Genomic DNA, 24294 nt, shown 5'->3' with positions numbered 1-24294 from the left:
GCCATGCAGGCCTCCCCTGAGCTTGTCAGGGTCAGCACGTGGCCCTTTTTTGTCCACACTAGCATGAAAAACAAGGTCCTCTACCATTCGGCCCAATGTACCTGTCCCACCTTCTCGTCTTACCCCTTAATCGGTTCCCTATCCTATAGACTTGGCACCTGAGGCTTTCACAGCCTCCTGTCCGGGCCCCGTCATCTGCAAATGCTGTTTTTCCACTGGAATAGACGACCCCTCCCCATTTCTCTGCACGTAGCTGCCTGACTTCCACATGCAGATGGAATGCCATTGGCACTAAATCTCCGTGTTCTCATTATAAAATGGGCGTAATGATTTTCTTCCTCAACTCACAAGGGAACTATGAGGCCCAAACAATATTATGGAAAACGTTGTAAGAATGAAATACGTGATCGGGTATACGCAAAGCTATTCAATGACAAGGTTAGACATCTCCCCCCCTCCCTCAAACCAGCCTTGGAAGGAGGAAGGATTCTTGGCCTTTCTTTTTCCTGGAATGACCAGGCCAAAGGGGAAAGCAGAAAAGAGATAGTCAACCAGTTTAAATGTCAAAGCTTTTTCAGGGCTTGTATTGAAAAGAGGTGGGATTATTGCGAACCACTATTTACATATGTGAAGGCTGATAACATTAAGAAAGATGAGGAGGTTTGAATATTTTGTTTGTTTGTTTGTTTGTTTGTTTTGGGCATGTGTGTGTTAAGTGAGAGGAGGGGAGATAGAGAGACAGACTCTCACATTCACCCCAACTGGAATCCACCCAACAACCCCTGTCCAGGGCCAATGCTTGAATCAAATGAGCTATTTTTAGCACCTGAGGCTGAAGCTCAGACCAACCTGTGTGCCCTGACTGGGAATAAAACCTGGGACATCTGCAGGTTGGATCAATGCTCTATCCACTGAGCCAATCAACCAGGGCTTTAAGTGTGTTTTTTAAGTAGTTTTATATACTCTTCCTTTTATGTCTCCTCAGGAAAGATTCAAATTTTTCTTCAAATAGTTTTGGGACTTTGGACTGAGGATTCTTTGAAAGCAAAGTGGTGTCAATGCAGGACCACCAGGCCTGTGGGATTTATACAGCGCCCCCTTCAGGGGACAAGTCCTCTGATTCTCCGTGCAGGCAAGTGTTCCTCCTTGTGCTCCATTGACCTCCATCCTGTCAACATGAATTTCACACTCACACCCCCTGGAGGTTGTAAGTGCCTTGGTGACAAGGATTGAATAATATGTATCTTTGTATTCCTAATACCTACTGTGGTTCCTACCCCTGGTTGCCTGAAGAGGTGGAAATCCCCAGGCAAAAGAAAAAAGAAGAAAAAGGTACAATTCCGTTTCTGTAATTCTAAACCCTTTTACTAAAAATTTCCATCAAGAGAAGTTTTTATTCTCTTATTTCTTGGTTTGGTTTCATTTTGTTCTGTAGTTACAACATTTGTCAGAAGTGGTGCCTTACAGGGCGAAAATAGATCATTTAACCAGGAGACATGAGGTCTGAGGTCCAAGCCACCTCTGCCATTAGCCAACCAGGTGACAGGCAGGTCGACTGCCCGGCAACTGAGAAATCCGAACCTGATTGTCTTTGTGGATTTCTAAGCTCTAAAATGCAGTGATCCTGCAGAAATCCTTGGTCCCCCAAGTCCTAGCGGGAAAGGGCCAAAACCCCCCAGAAATTTCCGCTCTTGTTTGCGTTTGTTTTCCTTGGAGCGCGGGTGTCAGTCCCAGCCCGTTCATCCCACCAGAACTGGCGTCTCAGAAGGAGAGGATGGAAAATGATTTGCAAAGAAGCCAAAAGGGGAATTCTGCAACTGTGAATTTTTTCCACTCTGTTCTAATTTAAAACCACTTACCAGCTACAACTCCCAACCCCAGGCAGGTGCTGTGTGGTAGCTCATTACACCCTCGGGACCCCATGTAAATCTTTCTTCTGAGAACAGCTATTGTCTTCCAAGGAAAAGCTTTTAGCATAATGGCAGGCTGAACAGAACATTGCTTTTGTAAGAATACTTTTAAGAAAAAGCAGAGGAGAAAAGTATTCTTTAGTGCAAATGAAACCTCCGCTTCCCTAGCTCAGGTCCCCTGGAGAGAGTAGTGTGTGAGCTCCCCCAGGGAGATGGGGGGGACCGGGACAGGGACAGGGAAGGGGGGTGATCTCACCTCCAGAGACAGGAAAGGTTATCTTTCCTCTCTTAGGCGATGATCAATGCAGGCCAGTGTCTTCCCATCAAAAATAGGAGATCCAGCCCCTCCCACCCACCTTTGTGGTTCCGTGGCTCCTCACCAGAGTCCACGACTCCTGGACTCGGAGAATGAGAGTGTCTAATAAGAGGACGGCATTCTCCCTCAGAAAAGCCCCACACGTGAGGTGGGGACAGCCGAGACAGTGCTGGTCTGAAGCCAGAGAGGTCTGAAAATGAAAAATGCAGCAACAGACCTCCTGAGAAAAAAAGGATGTATTCTCCACAAAATAAAAAGGGACCCAACTTTCTTGGGCAGAAATGGTCATTGAGAAGGTGAGGTTTGGAGGGAACGACAGAGAAATGGGAAAGTCAACAAAATGATGGAGGTGTTTAATAGGTAGCCGGTTTAACTGTGTGCATTTCTGGGGACTGTCTTGGTGCGGCTGCGCCTGGAAGAGGGTACCCTGAAACTGTCGTGGGCTCCGCCCTGCGTACCCACGCACCACCCTCGAGGCCTCCGCTGGTCCTTGACTTTCTGTGAGCCTTAACTTTGCATTTGCAAAGTGGAATAACGACAAGTATAGGAAGTCGCAGGACAGCAACGCCAAGAATCAGAAAGCAGGCAGGAGCCAGGGAATGGCTGAGCCATGGCCAAGGTAGAAGCATTTCTCTCTCTGGGTTTCTCTCCCACTTCCATTAGGGTTTGAGTCAACAGTGAACCCCGCCCCCTGCCCAAGACCTTCTTCTTTTTCTTCTTCTTCTTCTTAATTATTATTATTATTAAGTGATTGATTGATTGATTTGATAGTGACAGATAGAAGCATACATCTGTTGTTCCACTTAGTTGTGCATTCACTGGTCACTTCCTGTCTGTGCCCTGACTGGGGATCTAACCGTCTGAGCAAACCGCCAGCACCACCCCCAAGACTTTCTTGGCACTCTGATTTGCCTTCTAGTTCTACTTATGTTCAGCATCCTCTCTCAGTTCAAATCCAAAGACATCAGACAATGCGCGCGCACCACCCCCGGAGAGCTCACAGGCTGCAGGAAATAGAATTTGTCAACCCTCTACTTGGAAGACGCATATTCAACAGGCCTGTGAATCAAAGAACCTATTGCTGTAGAACGTGTGAAAGGATCTCTAGGCTACGTGTGATTACGCCAGAAGACCACAAACACTGCAGTCTAGTCTCAGAAAGCAGGAGAACATTTCGGCGGTGGCTCTTGCTACCAAACCTATCTGTACACCAGCTCACCTGGTGCCTTCTGTTCCAACCAGGTGGGTCCTCTGTCCCATCCTGTGGCTTCTGTCCACTCCTCCTCCACACTGTCCACTCGGCAAACCCCAGATACCCTGGGCTCCTCTGAAGGGCCAGACCTCCCCAACGCCGGAGCTGTTTTCCCTTTGGCCATCAAGTCCTTTTCAAGCCTGTATCTTCCATAATGACATTGCTGACAGTTTTTCTGAGAACTTCCCTGTTCCCTGTCTCCCTGAAAAAGGCAGAGAGCAACTCTGTCCTTGGAGCTCTGCCAGCATGTCAGCTCTGAGGTCTCAGATCCCAAGGTAGGAAATGCACGAGCCATGTGAGAGGGCCCCACCCTCCACGCTCCAAATGGCATGAAGCACACACTATTGCCGAACTGAAAATACGTTTAACCCTTAGAGCAGTACGAACATTCATGTACGTCCTCATGCCTCCTGACCATCCAGAATAAAAAAAAAAATTATTTTAAAAATGTGTAAGGCAACATTAAAAAAGGGCAAATGTATGTTCTTCTTGTTTTCATAAGCTGGTTGTCAAACAAACATGACTTTAAGTTAATAAAACTGTAACTGGAACTGATTTCATTTTTGAAAAAAAACCTCTCTCCCAGGGGTCAGCGAGCATGAAAAGAACTCACTCCTCAAAGGGTTAATAAGCAAGTGAGATTAAATATTTTATGCAATACTTTTGAAAAATAAATCAAACCAAATGAATCTTTTAGAAGATTCTCTGGAGCCCAGACCCTGAGAAGGACTCAAAGCAATTATAACTTGTCCTCCATAATCCCCAGGCCTGGGGCTTCAGACCAGGCCATCAGGGGGACCATCCTGAGCAGGGAGTTCTCCCGGGGCCTACAGCCATGCTCTTTTGTTGTTGTTGTTGTTATTTAATTAATTTTAATGGGGTGACATTGATAAATCAGGGTACATATGTTCAGAGAAAACATCTCTAGGTTATTTTGACATTTGATTATGCTGCATTCCCATCACCCAAAGTCCAATTGTCTTCTGTCACCTTCTAACTGGTTTTCTTTGTGCCCCTCCCCTCTCCTAACCCCCTCCCTCTCCACCCCCAACCCCGTAACCCCCACATTCTTGTCCATGTCTCTGAGTCTCATTGTTATGTCCCACCTATGTATGGAATCATATAGTTCTTAGTTTTTTCTGATTTACTTGTTTTGCTCAGTATAATGTTATCAAGGTCCATCCATGTTGTTGTAAATGATCTGATGTCATCATTTCTTATGGCTGAGTAGTATTCCATAGTATATATGCACCAAAGCTTTTTAATCCACTCTTCCACTGACGGACACTTGGGCTGTTTCCAGATCTTTGCTATTGTGAACAATGCTGCCATAAACATGGGGGTGCATTTCTTCTTTTCAAACAGTGCTATGGTGTTCTTGGGGTATATCCCTAAAAGTGGGATAGCTGGGTCAAAAGGCAGTTCGATTTTTAATTTTTTGAGGAATCTTCATACTGTTTTCCACAGTGGCTGCACCAGTCTGCATTCCCACCAGCAGTGCAGGAGGGTTCCCTTTTCTCCACATCCTCACCAGCATTTATTCTGTGTTGTTTTGTTGAGCAGCGCCATTCTGACTGGTGTGAGGTGATATCTCATTGTGGTTTTAATTTGCATTTCTCTAATGATTAGTGATGTTGAGCGTTTTTTTATATACCTATGGGCCATTTATGTGTCCTCATTGGAGAAGTGTCTATTCATTTCTTTCGCTCATTTTTTGATTGGATTGTTTGTCTTCCTGGTATTGAGTTTTACAAGTTCTTTATAAATTTTGGTTATTAACCTCTTATCAGACGTATTGTCAAATATATTCTCCCATTGTGTAGTTTGTCTTTTTATTCTGTTCTTATTGTCTTTAGCTGTGCAGAAGCTTTTTAGTTTGATATAGTCCCATTTGTTTATCCTGTCTTTTATTTCACTTGCCCGTGGAGATGAATTAGCAAATATATTGCTGCGAGAGATGTCGGAGAGCTTATGGTTTCATGGCTTACATTTAAGTCTTTTATCCATTTTGAGTTTATTTTTGTGAATGGTGTAAGTTGGTGGCCTAGTTTCATTTTTTTGCAGGTAGCTGTCCAATTTTTCCAACACCCTTCATTGAAGAGGCTGTCTTTACTCCAATGTATGCTCTTACCTCCTTTGTCAAATATCAGTTGTCCATAAAAGTGTGGGTTTATTTCTGGGTTCTCAGTTCTGTTCCATTGATCTATATGCCTGCTCTTATGCCAGTACCAGGCTGTTTTGAGTAGAATGACCTTGTAGTATACCTTGATATCCGGAAGTGTGATATCTCCCACTTTATTCTTCCTTTTCAAGATTGCTGAGGCTATTCGTGTTCTCTTTTGGTTCCATATAAAGTTTTGGAATATGTGTTCTATATCTTTGAAGTAAGTCATTGGTATTTAAATCGGTATTGCATTGAATTTATAGATTGCTTTGGGTAATATAGACATTTTAATGGTGTTTATTCTTCCTAACTATGAGCACGGTCTATGCTTCCACTTGTTTATATCTTCCCTGACTTCTTTTATCAATGTTTTATAATTTTTTTAGTAAAAGTCTTTAATCTCCCTGGTTAAATTTATTCCCAGGTACTTTATTTTTTTGGTTGCAATGGTGAAGGGCATTGCTTCCTTAATTTCTCTTTCGGACAGTTCATTGTTGATGTATAAAAATGCCTCTGATTTCTGAGTATTAATTTTATATCCTGACAACTTGCTGAATTCATTTATCAGGTCCAGTAGTTTTTTGACTGAGACTTTAGGGTTTCTATATAAAATATCATATCATCTGCAAATAATGATAGTTTTACTTCTTCTTTTCCAACTTGAATGCCTTTTATTTCTTTTTCTTGTCTGACTACTGTGGCTAGGACTTCCAGAACTATGTTAAATAAGAGTGGTGAAAGGGGGCACCCCTGCCTTGTTGCTGATCTTAAGGGGATTGCTTTTAATTTTTGCCCATTGAGTATAATGGTAGCTGTGGGTCATAGATGGCCTTTATCATGTTGAGGTATGTTCCCTGTATTCCCACTTTGCTGAGAGTTTTGATCATGAATGGGTGCTGGGTTTTATGAAATGCTTTTTCTGCATCTATTGAAATTATCATGTGGTTTTTCTCTTTCCTTTCATTTATGTGATGAATCACATTAATTGATTTGCGAATATTGTACCAGCCTTGCCTCCCCAGAATAAATCCCACTTGATCATGGTGTATGATTTTTTTCATATATTGCTGGATCTGGTTCGCTAATATTTTGTTGAGGATTTTAGCATCTAAATTCATCAGGGATATTGGCCTATAATTTTCTTTCTTTGTGTTGTCTTTGCCTGGTTTTGGAATCAGAATTATACTTGCCTCATAAAAGGAGCTTGGAAGTCTTCCTTCTTCTTGAATTTTTTGAAATAGCTTAAGAAGGATAGGAGTTAGTTCTTCTTTGAATATTTGGTAGAATTCACTTGTGAAGCCATCAGGCCCAGGACTTTTCTTTCTTGGGAGTTTTTTGATAACTGTTTCAATCTCATTTATTGTAATTGGTCTGTTTAGGTTTTCTGATTCTTCCAGATTAATTTTTGGATGATTATATGTTTCAGCGAATTTTTCCATTTCATCTAGGTTGTCTAGTTTTTTGGCGTACAGTTCTTCATAGTATTTTCTTACAATATTTTGTATTTCTGTTGTGTCAGTTGTTATTTCTCCACTCTCATTTCTAATTTTATTTATTTGAGTCCTCTCTCTTTTTTTCTTGGTGAGTCTGGTTAAAGGTTCATTGATCTTGTTTACCTGTTCAAAGAACCAGCTCCTGGTTTCATTGATCCTCTGTATTGTTTCTTTAGCCTCTATGTCATTTATTTCCGCTCTGATCTTTATTATTTCCTTCCTTCTACTACCTCTGGGCTTTACTTGCTGTTCTTTTTCTAGTCCTTTTAGATGCAGGGTCAAGTTATTTATTTGAGCTTTTTCTAGCTTCTTGAGGTATGCCTGTAATGCTATGAACTTCCCTCTCAGGACTGCTTTTGCTGTGTCCCATAAATTTTGAGTTGATGTATGCTCGTTATCTTTGTTTCTAGGAATTTTTTAATTCCTTCTTTGATCTCATTGTTAACCCATTCATTATTTAATAACATGCTATTTAGTTTCCAAGTGTTTGAGTATTTTTCAGTTGTGGTTGATTTCTAGTTTCATGCCATTGTGATCAGAGAAAGTGCTCGATATGATTTCAATCTTCTTAAATTTGCTGAGACCACTTTTTTGTCCTAACATGTGATCTATCCTAGAGAATGTACCATGAGCACTTGAAAAGAATGTATATTCTGCTGCTTTAGGGTGAAAGGTTCTGAAGATATCTATTAAATCGAGTTGATCTAGTATGTCCTTTAAGTCTGCTGTTTCTTTGTTAATTTTCTTTCTTGAGGATCTATCTAGTGATGTTAGTGGGGTATTGAAATCCCCTGCTATTATACTATTGCTGTTGATCTTGCCCTTTAAATCCATCAATGTCTGCTTTATATATTTAGGTGCTCCTATATTAGGTGCATAGATATTTATAAGGGTTATATCTTCCTGTTGGATTGCTCCCTTTATCATTATGTAGTGACCTTCTTTATCTCTACAAGCCTTGGTGGACTTGGCCTTCACCCCGCCCCCGCGCATGGCGTTATACTCGACCCTGAGGGCAGGGGTGAGCACCTTTGCTCAGCTGCGGGTCTCCACCTGATTCTGGGCTTTTGCCGCCCCCGCCCCCCCCCGCTAAACTCACTTCCCACCATGCGAGTCTCTCCCGGCTGCCGTCGCTCCGGGGAGCTGGGCAGCCCTCTCCGTGTTTCTGCTTTTCCTACCAGTCTCAGTGTGGCTTCTTCAGTGTTCCCTGGTTGAAGAATCCTCTTAGTTTAGTCCAAAGTTGGTTTTTCCAGATGATGGTTCTTTTTTTTTTCATTTTTCCGAAGCTGGAAACGGGGAGACAGTCAGACAGACTCCCGCATGCGCCTGACTGGGATCCACCCGGCATGCCCACCAGGGGGCGATGTTCTGCCCCTCTGGGGAGTCGCTCTGTTGCATCCAGAGCCACTCTAGCACCTGAGGCAGAGGCCACAGAGCCATCCCCAGCGCCCAGGCCATCTTTGCTCCAATGGAGCCTTGGCTGCGGGAGGGTAAGAGAGAGACAGAGAGGAAGGAGAGGGGGAGGGGTGGAGAAGCAGATGGGCGCTTCTCCTGTGTGCCCTGGCTGGGAATCGAACCCTGGATTCCTGCACACCAGGCCGATGCTCTACCGCTGAGCCAACCTGCCAGGGCCCAGATGATGGTTCTTAAAATTAGTTTGTAATCCACTTTGGTTCTGGGAAGTGGAAGTTGGTACGTCTGCCTACTCCATCAACATCTTGTCTTCTCCTTGGCTTTCAAACTGACCAATCTCTTTACCAGTCCTTCCTGGGCTTGCGCTGGGCCCTCTCCTTTATGGTCACCACCTTGGCTCCTACTGTGCATCGAAACCAGCCTTCTTATACTACGAAGGCATACCAGTGCTGTCCCCAAGCTGAGACTTGAGCGTCACTGATCTACAGCCATGCTCTTATTTCTTGGTTTTTGTTTTGTTTTGTTTTATTTTGTTTTTGAGAGAGGCAGGGAGAGAGAGAGAGAGGCACATCAAGCTGCTCCTGTATGTGCCCTGACCGAGAAATTGAACTGGCAACCTCCGTGCTTGGAGATGATGCTCCAACCAACAGAGCTATCTGGCCAGGGCTTGATTTTATTTTAGACAGAGAGAGGGAAGAAAAGAGAGGGGAGGGGAAGGGAAGTGTTCATTTGTTCTTCCACACAGTCATACATTCATTGGTTGCTTCCCACGTGTGCCCCGACCAGGGACCAAACCCGCAACCTTGTCATCTCAGGACAACGCTCTTCATCAACTGAGCCAACCAGGCAGGGTATTTCTTGGATTCTACAATAAGCCCAAAGTAATCATCCCACATGGTGGAAGGAAAGCCTCTCAGTGCATATCACCTCCTTATGAGGGGTGCATGGTGGCCACAGACCCAGAAACCGGCCAACTCACAGCGACATATGACCCCAGCCCGCAGCTGACCTAGGTCCCTGGGAGAAGGAAGCAGACGAGGCACCTGAAGTTCACCTGGAGGGAGGAGAGTCTGGGGCCGCTGGCTCATCTGCTACCTAAACCAATACGAGACATTCTGTGGGCCCCAGAAAGTTAAGTAGTTCCGTTTCTGATTGACAGGCATAGTCCATGGCATTCTGGAGGGTAGGTGGTGTTTACACTGCACTATATTTTGTGAGTTGTTTTTTTTCTATTAGAAACACAGCAATGGTGTGTTACAACCTGCCAAGCAAAGTTTTACTCCGTAGCCAGGCTGAGGTTGTACGCCCAGCACCGCAGCCCAGGACACGGAATCTCAGCTCTACGCTGGGATCGGAGGGTCAGTCTTCTCTCCCCCTTATCCTGCCATGGTGTCTGAGACATCCGCCAGGACAATGCTTTTGTCAGGTTAGAAAAGGAAAATAAAGTCCAGTGTGAGCAGGAAGAGGGTGACTAACACTCTTACTTGTGCTCAATTCGGTGGGAGTTGCTTTAATAACTAAGCTAGCCTCCCATGGTGTCAGGGCACAGCATAGGGCAGAGTCCGGCTTCACAGAAGGGAGCCTGCATGGCGATGCTGACGCCCCCTCCGGGCGACCATGACTCCACAGCCTCACAGCCACACACATAACATTTCAGTGCTCTGGCAAAACAGGCTGGGATTCTTCTTGCATGACTGAGATACAGAGAATGGTGGCTTGGGGAGAGCTCTCACCTTTGTCGCTTCATAGCTTTGTGGCCTTTGATTAGTCCCAGGACCAGCCACACAAATTGCAGGGCCCGTTGTTCAAAACTTTTTAAGGAATTTCAAGATGGTGGACAGTACTGCATTAGACAAACAGCACGCCCTTCTGAGCATGGGCCATGTGCCGCCCATGCTCATGGGAGGGACAGTCCTGATTAGTCCCTCCTCCTGTGGCAGGTCCCTCTGGTCCTGCTCCATGATGGTCACTTGCACACTGACCACGTCAAAAAGAAAAATGAACAGCGTTCATCTGACCACTGAAAGGGCGCTCTGCACTCTGCCGGGACACCTCGCGAGATGAGCAACGGCTGACACATCAGCACATGTTTAAGAGAGAACACAGCTGATTCCCGAGCGTGTGTTTATTATAACTAATCCCACAGAGCAAGCAGAAACCAGCTTCTCTGAGTCACAGGAAGGTATACTAACAGACCTTTCTCTCTCTCTCCTTTATTTTCTTTGTTTTGAACCAAACTATTTCCTGGCATGCCAAGTTATTTAGGGGTTTTCACCATGTCTCAAGTCCTCTAACTCAGTGTTTTTCAACTACCAGTGCACAGATTGGTCTGCCAGAAATTTCCTAGCGGGCGGCCAAAGTGTTAACCACCCTGATATTGTATGACGATTCTAGACCCTATGGTCTTAGTCAAATTCGCTACACTCCGGGTGATTTCTGCCTTAGGGGTCCCCAAAATCATTCCCCTACTTTCACTGGTCCCCAAGGGCAAAGAGGTTGAAAACCATGCTCTAAGTGAGAACACTGCAGTTAGAAAAGCAGCAGAAGCACCCACATCCGCACCAGCACGCATGCGGAATAAAAGGCTGACCCATGTCCTGAGGACACACTGCCCATCAGCTCGGCCCCTAGTTAGACACCGAGCCTTCAAAACACAGATTTGAGCAGAGGCGCTCTCTTAAGTAAGCAGCCGCTCAGCAGAGGTGGCCTTGGAGGACCACTGTCTCTCGTGCTTAGGACAGTCCCTGGGCAGAGGCTGGACAGTGTCTCAGGAGAGGAGGGGGTGTCACTAGCAAACTGCTCTCCATGCCGACCAGCTGCTTCAGCTCCCTGACTGCTTGCAATTCACTTTTTCTCCTTTTAGCAACAGAGCGATACCAGTATTATCCCTTGTGTCACCCCAACTTGAGGTGTTATTTCTATAAAGATAGACCAGTCCCCAACTCTTTACAGAGCTTCTGGTCTCAACGGGACAGAGTGCTTCTAAGGCTCTGAGACCCAATCTTCAGAGAAGAGGCCCCGTCTCACTCACGGAACTGCTCCAGGTGGTCGGCGCTCACGGACTCGGGCATGGCCGTGATGGTCACCAAGGGACACGGGTTCCCTCCCAGCGTCTGGCACAGCACCTCCTGCCGGAAGTAGACCTTTCTGGGGTTGACGCTCTTTCTCAGGATATCGAGGTGGGTCTGGAGCAGAAATGAAATGGAAGTGTCTGTGATTGGTACTGTTGACAATAATAACAATAACAGAAAATGGCAACAAAGCTTATTATATATATAAAACAGCAATAATAATGTTATCCTATATAATATAAATGGTATAACTTTATAATATAAATATAATATAAATATAACGGTCACCCCTTATTATAGTTTAGAAGTAATTGTGTTAACCTGATCTGCCCAACATTGGGTGTGGCCTGATTTAAAAGGGGGCTATCCCCACTGCCTAGAGAAGGTTGATGGGCGGAACAGGATGCATCATGCCTGCACATGGTTGCACAACAGAATGGCTGCATTCCGCTGACACTTAAAGCGCAAGGACAGGGCACACAGCAAGCCCCGTCACTGTGGCGTAGGAAGAATGAGCTACCGTGAAGACAGAGCACACCCAGAACACTCAGGAAAATGGGACCTAGACTTGTGCAGCACAGAGTCCTTTAGAACCAAGCAACATAAGCCCTGGCCAGTGGGCTCAGTAATAAGAGCGTTAGCCTGGCATGCGGATGTCCCAGGTTTGATTCCCAGTCAGGGCACATAGGAGAAGTGACCATCTGCTTCTCCAACCCTCCCCCTTCTCTCTCTCTCTTTCTCTCCTTCTCTTCTCCTCCCCTCCTGCGGCCAAGGCTCAATGAGAATGAGTTGGCCCTGGGTGCTGAGGAGGGCTCCATGGCCTCCACCTCGGGTGCTAAAAAAATGGCTCCAGTTGCAACAGAGCAAAGCCCCATATGGGCAGAGCATCGGCCCCAGACAGAGGTTGCCAGGTGGATCCTGGTCAGGGCACATGCAGGAATCTGTCTGTCTCCCCTCCTCTCACTTGAAAAAGAAGGAAAAGAATAGAAAGAGCCAAGCAATATAAGGAGAGTTGTGAGCACATCGAAGAATAGAAAACAGTTCATCCGGGAGCAACGTCAAGCAAACAGAACAGCTAATGGTAGCAGTTTCTTTTCCCTCCCCGTCCTCCCCCACCACTGAAATGAAGACTCTTGGTCAACAATCTCTAGGCTCCCTGAAGATGCTTTCCCTAATCCAAACACTGGGATGTGTCCTAAAGAGTGCCAGAGATTTCCTCCCACCCACACGACACACCCTGACAACCGGGACACTGTCGCCTCCATAATCAGAGACGCTGCCTCTGTCCAGCACGAGGACATCAGTACCCAGAATTTATCCCGCTCACCAATGATCCAAAGTGTTCACCACAGTCAAGGAGGTATTAACAGGGCCCAAGGAGAAGCTGCCCCACTTGTTCTTAACAAATAAATAAAAACATGAATGCTACAAAAATATTGATTAAATAGTCATAAAACATATTATGAATGGGGGAGTGGTGCCCTCCAAAGGCAGAGGAAGTGTTCACATGGGACAAGGACATACTACGGAAGGAGCAGGCAGGCTGAGGGCTCGCCCAAAGACGTCACAACCTGTGCGCACGCTGCCTTCCACAGCACACGGACTTGGCAGGTCTGTTGAAGGTGAAGGTCTCCATGTGATGCGAGATTATCCCGCACTGCCCCATTGAAGCTGACCTAATTGCAAGTGCGTATATCAGCAAACTTCTCCCAGCCCCAGAGAACCAGAGACAGATCAGCCAGCGCTGGCTCTGGAGATGGAGGAAGGGGCTTGAAGACCAAGGACTGCAGTGTCCTTCAAAAGCTGAGAAAGGCGACCCTGGCCAGTTGGCTCAGTGGTAGAGCGTCGGCCTGGCGTGCAGAAGTCCCGGGTTCGATTCCCGGATCTGCTTCTCCACCCCTCCCCCTCTCCTTCCTCTCTGTCTCTCGCTTCCCCTCCCGCAGCCAAGGCTCCATTGGAGCAAGGTTGGCCCAGGCTCTGTGGCCTCTGCCTCAGGCACTAGAATGGCTCTGGTTGCAACAGAGCAATGCCTCAGATGGGCAGAGCATCACCCCCTGGTGGGCATCCGGATGGATCCCAGTCGGGCGCATGCGGGAGTCTGTCTGACTGCCTCCCTGTTTCCAACTTCAGAAAAATACAAAAAAAAAAAAAAAAAAGCTGAGAAAGGCAAGGAAATGGATTCTCCTGCAAGAACCTCCAGCAGCAACACAGACCCGACACCTTGATGTCTGACCCCTTCTAACCTAAATAGCTATAAGAAAAAAAAAAGATTGTTTAAACCACCAAGTTTGTGATCATTTGTTACAACAACAACTGAGAACGAAGACACCATGAAACAAGAAAAACAATTTCCTCAACTAAGGAAAAGCCCTACTTGGGTGGACCCAGCTTGGATTTGGGTAGACCTAGCCTAAAAGCAGCTTGTACACTATTGAAATGTTAGTCTCCAGGAAAACGTCCCCCAAAAGAAAGATCGTCTTTCCCAGACACAAAATGAGAGTTCAGCTGAGGTGTGTGCACCTGAGCAAACCTCGGTACTTGATTCTCGCGGTTGTCTGAGTAATAAGCAGCAGGTATTGTTAGAGGCACCTACCCAGGAGACTGGGAGGCAGTCCCCTATGCCCGAGGAGCCGAGGTGTCTAGCTCATGGCGCACAAACACACAGAAGCAAAAGGCCTACATAACCAGCAAAGTATGAAACCCGAAGAAACCCCAGGGCTGATGGCTTGCCCAGGCTGAGCTCAGCTTTCTGTCCCTTGACTACAGCCATGCCTAGTGAAAAGAGACAAGGGCAGAGAAAACCGTACCTGGGACCCAGAGACCTCTACCAAGCCCTTTCTTTGCCTGCTGTACTATTGCCTGTCTTGTACCCTTCCCCAAGGATGAATGAGGCCCTGGCCGGCTGACTCAGTGAATAGATGTAGGCCCGGCATATTGTCGTCCCAGGTTCATTCCCTGGTCAGGGCACACAGGAGAAGCGACTATCTGCTTCTCTTCTTCTCCCTCTCCTTCTTCTCTCCCTCTTCCCCTCCCACAGCCAGTGGTTTAATTGGTTGGACCATCAACACTGCGCACTTAGGATAGTGCGGTTTGTCCGAGCATCACCCTCAGATGCTAAAAATAGCTCAGTTGATTCGAGCATCATCCCAAGACGGAGTTGCCAGGTGGATGCCAGTCAGGGCGCATGTGGGAGTCTGTCTCTCCATCTGCCCTCCTCTCACTTAAATTAAAAAAAAAAATGAATGAATGAATTTGATTCTGGGTAAAGTCTAGTCTTGCGTGTTTGATTGAATATCTAAGCCCAATGCCATTGCTCCTTGTTGAGAATAGGGATTGCACCCTATAATTGAGGTTTTTAAAAAGCGACTGAGTGTGTGTGTGTGTATGTGTGTACATATACATACACACCAAAAAATCATTCTTGGGTCGTACCTTCTTCTATAACACTGGATGCCAGAGGAAGGGACGTACTGCCCAGAGCTTGAAAACAGAAAGGAGTGGAACCCCATAAAGCTATAATCAGCCAAGTGTTTGCTTGTGAGCCAATGTAGCATAATGCTCAGATATGTAAAAATTTAGAAAACAGCCTGATTGGTGCTGGTGCAGTAGATAGAGCATTAACCTGGGGTGCCAAGGACCCAGGTTCAAAACCCCGACATCACAGGCTTCACTGTGGAATCACCGACACAATCCCAGGTTGCTGCCTTGAGCTCAAGGTCGCTGGCTTGAGCTCAAGGTCGCTGGCTTGAGCAAGGGACCACCGGCTCAGCTGGAGCCCCCCAGTCAAGGCACATATGAGATGCAATTAATACAAAACAACTGAAGTGAAGCAACTACGAGTTGATACTTCTCATCTCTCCTCTCCTTCACTGTTTCCCTTCCTGCCTCTCTCTCTCTTAAAAAAAAATAGACAATATCTCACCTTATCATTACTGAAAATAATACCTCGAAGGCATAGTTCAGCTTCTCCTAAAGCAAACTAAGGAACACTATAAAAGGACAGTTCAGTTCAACAGGTTTAAGGCTAAATGCCTATTGAAAACATAATCTCTACATCAGACAAACATAAAAAATTACTCTTTTCGGGAGAAAATACATATTATTAAATTTTAATGTCATTATTTGGTTCTGAAATGAACTGTGTGAAAAAGAAATAAAGTCAAACAGAAGATTAACATCTTTAACTTCCACGGACAGAGCAATGGGATTTAATTCCTGGGAACGGGAAGGCAGTATTTCAAGCTAACAGGGCAGGCTCCTGAGTCAGACTGCCTCGGTTCCACTCTGACTGCGGAGTCTGGAAGGGTTATGTGACTTCTGTCCCAGACCTCTCTGTGACTCCATTTTCTCATCTTTAACCATTTTCTACCTCACTCATAGTTGCTATAATTTAGCCATATATTGTATGTGAAAAGTGCCTGTCACCTAGGTCACCCATAATTTTAACTGTTATTGTTGATGGAGAAATATAAAAGTTCAAATATTTTTTTTAAGAAAAGGAAAGCACTGGTAGAATTATAAATATTTAGGGGGAAAAATAAGAATCAAAGAAAATATGGTTGGTGTACTTTGCATAAGAGAAGGAGAGAGGGAGGGAAAGAGGGGAAGAAGGAAGGGAGGGAGGGAGGGAGGGAGGGAGGGAGGGAGGGAGGGAGGGAGGGAGGGAGGGAGGGAAAAATAGCAACGAAGCATGAAAAATAGCATAAAATCAAAATGACAGAAGTCACACCAAAAACTGTTACAAGTATAACTCAGTTAAAACAGCCTTATTAAACAACAAAATTTTTCAGATTAGTTTTTATAAATCCCACTGCATGGTGTATATAACAGGTGCTTTTAAAGAGAGGGGGAAAATAAAAAACATGATGGATATGAAAACCTGCCTAAATTATCTCTTTATTTGGCCTGCCTGTGCTAAAATATTTTAAGAGAGAAATATTGAAACTGAAAGGATAAGCAAACATAAATTACAGCAGGCACAGCAACAGTAATATATGACAAAGTCATTGTTAAGAACAAGCACATTAAATGGGATTTAAAAATCTTATTTTGATAAAGGGCACAATTCACAATGAACATATAAAACTCATAAATCTTAAACAAATAACAGGATTGAAATATACAATGTGAAAATGGCAGAAAGAAAAACTATACTAGGAGTGGGAGATTTTTAAGACAGTACCTCGGTTTTAAATAAATCAGTGGCACAAAAATAATGATACAGTGTATTTGAAAATTTTTGGTTTGATAGATATATGTCAAATTTTTCTTTATAGAAGACATCCCTTTTTCCCCCCTCAAGTGTCTATGGAACTTTAACAAAATTTAATCATATACAGGGCTACAAAAATTCAATAATTTTTTTAAAAAGCAGAAATTGTATAAACCACATTTTCTGATAACAATTAAATGAAGTTACGTTTAAGTAAAAAGGGTCCTAAAATCAGCAAAAATAAAAGCATTCGGAAATGGAAAAGCATCCTTCTAAAGGAAGCGCACTGTAGAAATTCACGTACTAAAGAGAAAATCGATATTAGCTCAGTGTAATTAAAGCTCTGATAGCAGAAGTGGGCATCTGGTATCCCGAGAGAGATGGCACAGGACAAGAATGGAAATGTCCCCATCAGAGTGTCAGCCATGTGTCAGCCATCCCCATAAAGAAAAATTTTAGCACCTTAATTAAGAAAATAGTGTTGTTTTAATGATGTTCTCTGTGATTATAAACAAATTATTTTAATCACTTTCATAAAATTCTTGGTGGAAGCTGCTCCCGATATTGTTTATTATTTAAACCCTGTGTCACACCTGACCCAGCGGTGGCGCAGTGGATAGAGCGCTGGCCTGGGACGCTGAGGACCCAGGTTCAAAACCCCGAGGTTACGGGCTTAAGCACAGGCTTATCCGGTTTGAGCGTGGACTTACGAGATTGAGCCTGGGATCATAGACATGACGCCATGGTCACTAGCTTGAGCCCAAGATTGCTGGCTTGAGCAAGGGGTTACTGGCTCAGCTAGAGCCCCTCCCCTCCAAACAAGGCACATATGAGAAAGAAATCAATGAACAACTAAGGTGCTGCAACTATGAGTTGATGCTTCTCATCTCTCTCCCTTCTGTCTGTCAAAAAAACCAAACCAAACCAAACCAAACAAACCCTGCCTCATGATTACTATCAAGATTCCAGGCCCCCAAAACTAGAAAAGCAATGCTCTTGCAGCCTTTCCCAAAATGTATTCTTGCAGGATGTTACTAGGCGCTGGGCATAGATGAGGAGTTAGAGGGGTGGGAAACTCACTAGGACCACGGTGCATTAGAGAAAATGACAACGTCTTTGTGACTACAGGAATTTTCAGATACTTTAATACGCATTGTGAACACTTAAAAGAAACAACAGCACCCAGTACTTCATGAATGTATGTGCCCACCAAACCCTTTTTCTCTAAAGATCTCAGGACATTGGAATGCTACAGAATGGGCTTTAGGAAACACTGTCTTTGCTGAATTGTTTTTATGTGATTTTTTTGTTCTAATTCAGTTTGGGTTTTTTTTTCCATGAAAGCTGTTTGCTGCACATTTTATTTTGGCTGGAAGCTTCCTTACAAAAGGGGGCGGGGCACAGGTGGAGTGCCTTCTCCAGGAAAGCATGACCACCATCCTGTGATGTCGCAGAGCTACAAACAGGCCATGGTTCTTTGGTGTCTGATACCAAATCTTAATAAAATCAGTAAAATCTAAAAGTTATCCATCAACGATGGGAAGCAGGTTTAGAAGCAGGCTTGTCTGCGGGAGCCTCAGGCGCAGTTAGCTGGGAGAGAAACACGTCAGACAGAGCATACCTGTGCCCAGGGACGTTGTCCTTCAAGACAGTGTCACCAGAGTGCCAGATGCAGGAGGAAGCAAAGTTTCAAAGTTTTCTTCTGCTATGAATTCTCTGTTAACCATTTTAATCATTAATATTATTGCAATTCAATCAATGCCTAATACCTGTCAGCATAACCTCATTTCCTGTAAACTATCATTGTTCACGCAGCCATCTCTCTGTGCCCCCTCCGTGACCTCTCTGTCCCATTCCACCTGCCACCAAGCATGAGACGCCTCCCCTCTCGACCATTATTCAGCATATAGAAGGAAAACAATTATAAACTTTTTTTTTTTAGGTGAGAGGAGGGTAGATAGAGAGACAGACCTGACCGGGATCCACACAACAAGCCCTGTCTGGGGCCGATGCTCAAATCACCCGAGCTATCCTCAGTGCCGGAGGCCACACTCAAACCAGTCAAGCCACTTGCTATGGGAAGGGTAGAAGGAAAGAAGGGGGAGACGGAGAGGAGAGAAGCAGATGGTCACTTCACCTGTGTGTCCTGGCTGGGGATCAAACCTAGGATGTCCTTATGCCAGGATGACCCTCTATCCACTGAACCAGCCGGCCAGGGCACCAATTATAAACTTTTGTTGGCTTTCCTCTCACCAAACCGGCCTTGTATTGTCCTCCTGAATGTGACCTCCTCAGGTCTGGCAAGGCCATGTGTAATTGGATGTTGTTGGGATCATGGATGAGAGAAACAGAGTACCTAAGTATGTGTGCCAACCACCAACAGTCATGTCAGCCCTGCGGAAGCACCAGGGCTGGGTTTCTTTATAAAATGGGAATGAGTGCAAGGCAATTATGGAAAGCCCCAGAGAGGTTATCTTCCTCAAAGAAAATTCTACCTACCCATGAAAGGTACCTGGCAGATAATGTAGCCTGCAGCCTCTTGGTGCCTCTCCATGGGGGTTTTCTGCCCCAACCTTATCAGCTACCCCTTCCAACTTCCATGAAAGACTCCACTTGAGCCCAGCAGGGCACCCTGCTGAGGGCTCCTGATAAAGTAAGAAGCACCAGGTTCTCACAAATCCTTTCATTGCCCCCCACCCCCAACTGCTGTGCTCCCTGTTTCCCTATTTCAGGAGCAAGCTCACCGCCCCCACCCCCCAGAAGGAGATAGCCGGTTTTATTTGTATCCTGCCTAGTTCTCAGTGTGCTTCATCTGCCAATCAGAGAAGTGGAGGCTTCTCCACACAAAAGAACAGATGACACCTTTAAACTAAACAAAAGTGACAACAGAACAGATTCTAATGAGCTCCCTCAGACGGCCTGTCTGCCAACAGCACTCCCCCTGCATTAAATGCGCTAACGTTAGGAAGTGAGGGAAATAATTAGTCTCTAGGTGTCTACGCACAGATTGGCCGATTAGAAAGAAAAGATGATTTTAATATCCTTTTTTTCCATTAAAAATAAATGAAGTTATATTGCCGGTGATTTGGAGAAGAGAGTACAGGAAAAATAATCCCCATCAACCACCCTAAGATAACCATCACCAGCCATTGTCTTTATTTCTCTTTGGTCCTGTATTTGGATTTTTTGCATAATTTCAATTTTATTATAAATTATGGAATGGGTATCTTCCAATCAGTCTGATGTATATAGAAAACAATCATACATCATCTTTAAAAAAATAGAGAATAAATGGTCTTATGGTTAGTAGTTAGTATGGCTTGCTAGATATAGACCCTTAGCTAGCACTAGCCACATACCAAGTTATTTAATCATCACAACAACCCATGTGGTAATGGTGTTTATATTTCTGCTTTTACGGAGGATAAACTGAAGAATGGAGAAATTAGATAGCTTGCCCATGATGACTTGGCAAGACAGCACAGAACTTGGACCAGAAAACAGGTCTGTCGGACTTGAAAACTTGTCCTTACATGATGTTCAAGACCCTGGAATTTGAGTCTTCATGGTCAATGACCTCACCACCCACGCCTATCTCGGCTCCTTAGGAACGGCCTTCCGCATGCACTTCCACAACATCGGGACCCTTGATCGGGCCTGTCCTCTGGTTTAGCCTGAACAGCGAGAGGTCTCTATTGATTCCCCGACAGCACTGGTTTATGACTTGCTATTGCATCTCTGATCGACTGCATAAAAGCCAAATTTTCCCACATTACACATTTTAGAACTCTGCTTTCTTCTGACCCCTTTAGAAGAGGCTGTGCATATGGCACTGTGATTCCTCTTTTCTCCCCTGACCCTCTCGCTTTCTCTCTCTCTCTCTCCTTCCCTGCCAACACTACATGCTAGTTCATCTCTGAAGATACTTAACAGTGGGAGCATCTACCACAGTAGGGAGATCTGTCTAGGGAAAAACCCGACTCTACTCTACCCTCTGAGAGACATGCTCTTCCAACATCTGGATCCTACCTGGGACTACTTTTCTTGTCTGTTGCCAACTCACTGCAGTCTAAAGTTCTCTCTGAGATCCTACTTTCTTACCCTCTAAAATGTCCATCAAAAACTCTCTTGGGGTCCTATCTTCAACCAATACTACCAGCTTCCTAGGGGCAATGCCTTAACACGATCCAAATACTTGAACAAGGATTGCTAACAATGCTTTAACAATTACCGACAGCTTGATACGAATGCTTAGCAGAACCCCTTTTGCTTGCTTCATAATTACAACAATATTGTATGTATTTCTTTTAGCTTTAATACTCTAACTTGGATAATTACCTGACAGAGTTCCTGAAAAGCATCTGGGAGATATTAATTTGAAAGAACCAAATTCTGATTCTCTTATTGTAAAAAAATAATAGAATTTTGAAAATTGCAGAATTATATCCATGTCAAAAAACATCCAATGGACATGTCCTCTCTGCTATGAAAACGTCTGTAATGCTTAACCATAATCCATATTATAAAAGATTTATAAATTGTGAATTCCATAGAGAAATAAATGTATATTCTACCCTCCGCCTAACCTGCAAGAGTCCTACAGTTAATTCTACCCTTGGGGTATCATTCACATTTAATTTATCACTGATATGTTGGAATAAAAACTATTTCTCCTTCGGACATGTCCAAAAATAAAAACGACCAGTGTGCGTTACCGAATGTACTCATTCTGTCCATGATGGGAAGAGTTTTTAAAGAGAAGTCACAGAGTCAATTAGTGCCTTAGACCTAGAGAGGACAAGACTGCGCGTTACTGGAAATGTAAAACCTTACACTGAGGGGATGCATTTGTCATTTTCAAGTAGCAAATTGTCTTTCTTATTCTGGTCTACACATTTAGGAGAAATAAAAAGATATCCCTTTTCCTGTCTCTTCCTTATTAACCCTCTTCACGCTTCCCTGGTGGGAAGAGATTCACAGTCAATAGGCAAAGTAACAAGCCAATGAGCATCAGTGAGTAAGACCTCCCTCTCCTTCGCATAGAGACCAATTAGTGGGGGGAAGCAAGGGTCCTCTTTTCTTGTATTTCTGTCCCTCATCCAGAAGAAATTACCCCTCATTGACACCATGGCTCCAAGCCACTGGTTGATTGCAAACTTGAGATCCTGTGCTCTGTCTGGTCGGACAAGACCACCAAGATAAGCGGATCCCAGGGGAATAAGATCTGGCAGAGACAGTCCACTTCAGTCCACTATTAGAGGTACATATAGTCATCAATCTATGTGGTTATATCATCTCTGATTGGTCTTAAGCTCAAGGAATCAACCCATGAATTTCACCTATAACACTAACTGCTCTGGATGTAGTTTAGCTGGGCAGGGATTTTCCCAAAACATGGATCATCCTCATCCCCAGAGGGGTTCTGGCTATGTGCCTCTGAGCTGATTCAAAATCTAAAATTTTAAATGAGAAGCCAGACACAGTCAGGGCCTGGTTGCAGGAGTTTCAGACTTTGAATTAGCTTGCAGATGCTTAACAAGAATCGGAGCATCCTGGGAGAAGCATGGGACCCTGTCTGAGGAACAGCATTATTCACTGAGCTGCACCACACTTAGTATTACAGAAAAGGAAAAAACAAAACAAAAACAAAAAACCACAGGTTGCCTGACCAGGTGGTGGCGCAGTGGATAGAGTGTTGGCCTGGTATGCTAAGGACCCAGGTTTGAAACCCCAAGGTTGCCAACTTCAGCACAGGCTCATCCGGCTTGAGTGCAGGGTTGCTGGCTTGAGCCAAGGTCACTGGCTTGAGCCCAAGGTAGCTGGCTTATCAAAAGGTCACTGGCTCAGCTGGAGCCCCCTGGTCAAGGCACATATGAGAAAGCAATCAATGAACAGCTAAGGTGTCGCAACTATGAGTTGATGCTTCTCATCTCTCTCCCTCTCATCTGTCTCTCTCTCTATCTCACTAAAAACAAAAACAAAAAACCCACGGTTCATGAAGTCAACCATTAGAGATCATATAATCACACAACTCAATGACTGCAAGTACCTATAGAATAGACTGCACTGCAAAAGCTATTATCTGTCCAAGCAAGCAAGGACCCTGAGCCATCGAACCCTAGAGCGCAGCTTCTAAATTTCTTCTCCAGTGAAGTAGAAAGGGCACAGAGACAGACATCAAAGGTTGGTGCTCAGTCCCCTGATTGCCCACTAGCTAGATGTGGGATTTCTAAGCCTCCGTTTTTGCGTCTATAAATGACAGGCATGAGTTAGACAATTTCCCAAAGCCCTCTGTATGCTAAAGTTTTTAACTCACTGCCACTGAGAATCTCAGCAGGGTCTTGGATAGTCTAACAAGGGATAAGAACAGTGTCCTGGACCCATGGGTCCTGCCCACAACGGAAAAGGCAAACAAGCACTAAAAAGGGAACTTCCTTCCCCAGGAGATGTGCTCGTGCACTGACTCACGGGTGAGACAGAGAGAAATGCTGTCAGAGGGGAGATTTTGAGTATTGCCTCTTCAGGGGTCCTAAAGGCAACACGCATGTTTTACAACAAACACAGCTGGTTACAGCCTAGCCTGCGATGCACATTTCTTGGATTAACATCTTGAGATCTCTTAGTGTAATACACAAATAATACTAGTTGTGTATCTTTTGCAATCTGGAAAACAGTAAAAAAAAAAAAATCTCTCTTTAGGCAAGACAACATATGGAGAGAAGGGCAGACATACTTTCATGAAGCTGTTAGCCAAGCGGTTTAAGATAAGCCTTCTTGGTGGAGGGGGAAAACGTTCATTTGTACCTGAATGTGCCTTTTGAAGGCAAAGCTGTTCTTGGTTACCATCTTCCCAACTCCTATCACAGGCTTACAATAACAATGCTCATCCTCCAGGCTAAGTGATATGTACACGCGTATACACACACATTATTACAGATATGCTAATAACATTCTGCATTAACACGGAGGATGAGAGTGCTTTACAGAAGATGCTTTAGCTCATTAATTCTCGGGATGCCCATGAAATAGCTGGGCGTGGGGGGGTGGGGGGAGCCAGCGTGCCAGCGTGCCAGCTTATTCAAATGACAGAGAACTGCGTGGTTTAAGCCATTGGCTCAAACTGGCCTCGTGCCCCTTCCGCAGAGCTGTGATAGAACCCAGGATGCCACCTTCGGCGTTGACCATACTGCTCTCATGAAAAGATCACAGGCCTCACTGCAGTAATTCAGTGTTTGATTCTTCTACTCGTCTTGTCCTCCCTGGGTCTTCCTAGCACCTGCAGCCCGTGGTCGTGGGTGCCATGGGAAAAGCTGAAGGGGCTGCTCACTCACGGGCTCGGAGGTCTAAGCATTGCCTTCCTGCCTCCTGCTTCGGTAGATGAGTCCACGATCTTGAAATCTGTACCTAGGCCTACCTTACGCTTTTACCCCATCTCAACTTGACAACCTCACTCCAATCTCACT

The 24294-nt window shown here is 44.8% G+C and overlaps 1 protein-coding gene across 3 annotated transcripts in view; it reads right to left on the bottom strand.

The window, feature by feature from the left end:
- Positions 1-24294, bottom strand: part of AGBL1 (AGBL carboxypeptidase 1) — an 837820-nt gene that overhangs the window by 645924 nt on the left and 167602 nt on the right. For all 3 annotated transcript variants that reach the window (XM_066239188.1, XM_066239190.1, XM_066239189.1), the window contains exon 17: positions 11580-11733. In XM_066239188.1, the coding sequence (XP_066095285.1) occupies positions 11580-11733 (154 nt within the window). The remainder of the gene's footprint in view (positions 1-11579; positions 11734-24294) is intronic.

Source organism: Saccopteryx bilineata, chromosome 7, assembly GCF_036850765.1.
Source record: "Saccopteryx bilineata isolate mSacBil1 chromosome 7, mSacBil1_pri_phased_curated, whole genome shotgun sequence".
In the NCBI taxonomy this organism is placed as follows: domain Eukaryota; kingdom Metazoa; phylum Chordata; class Mammalia; order Chiroptera; family Emballonuridae; genus Saccopteryx; species Saccopteryx bilineata.
This window is presented reverse-complemented; position numbering and strand designations above follow the sequence as displayed.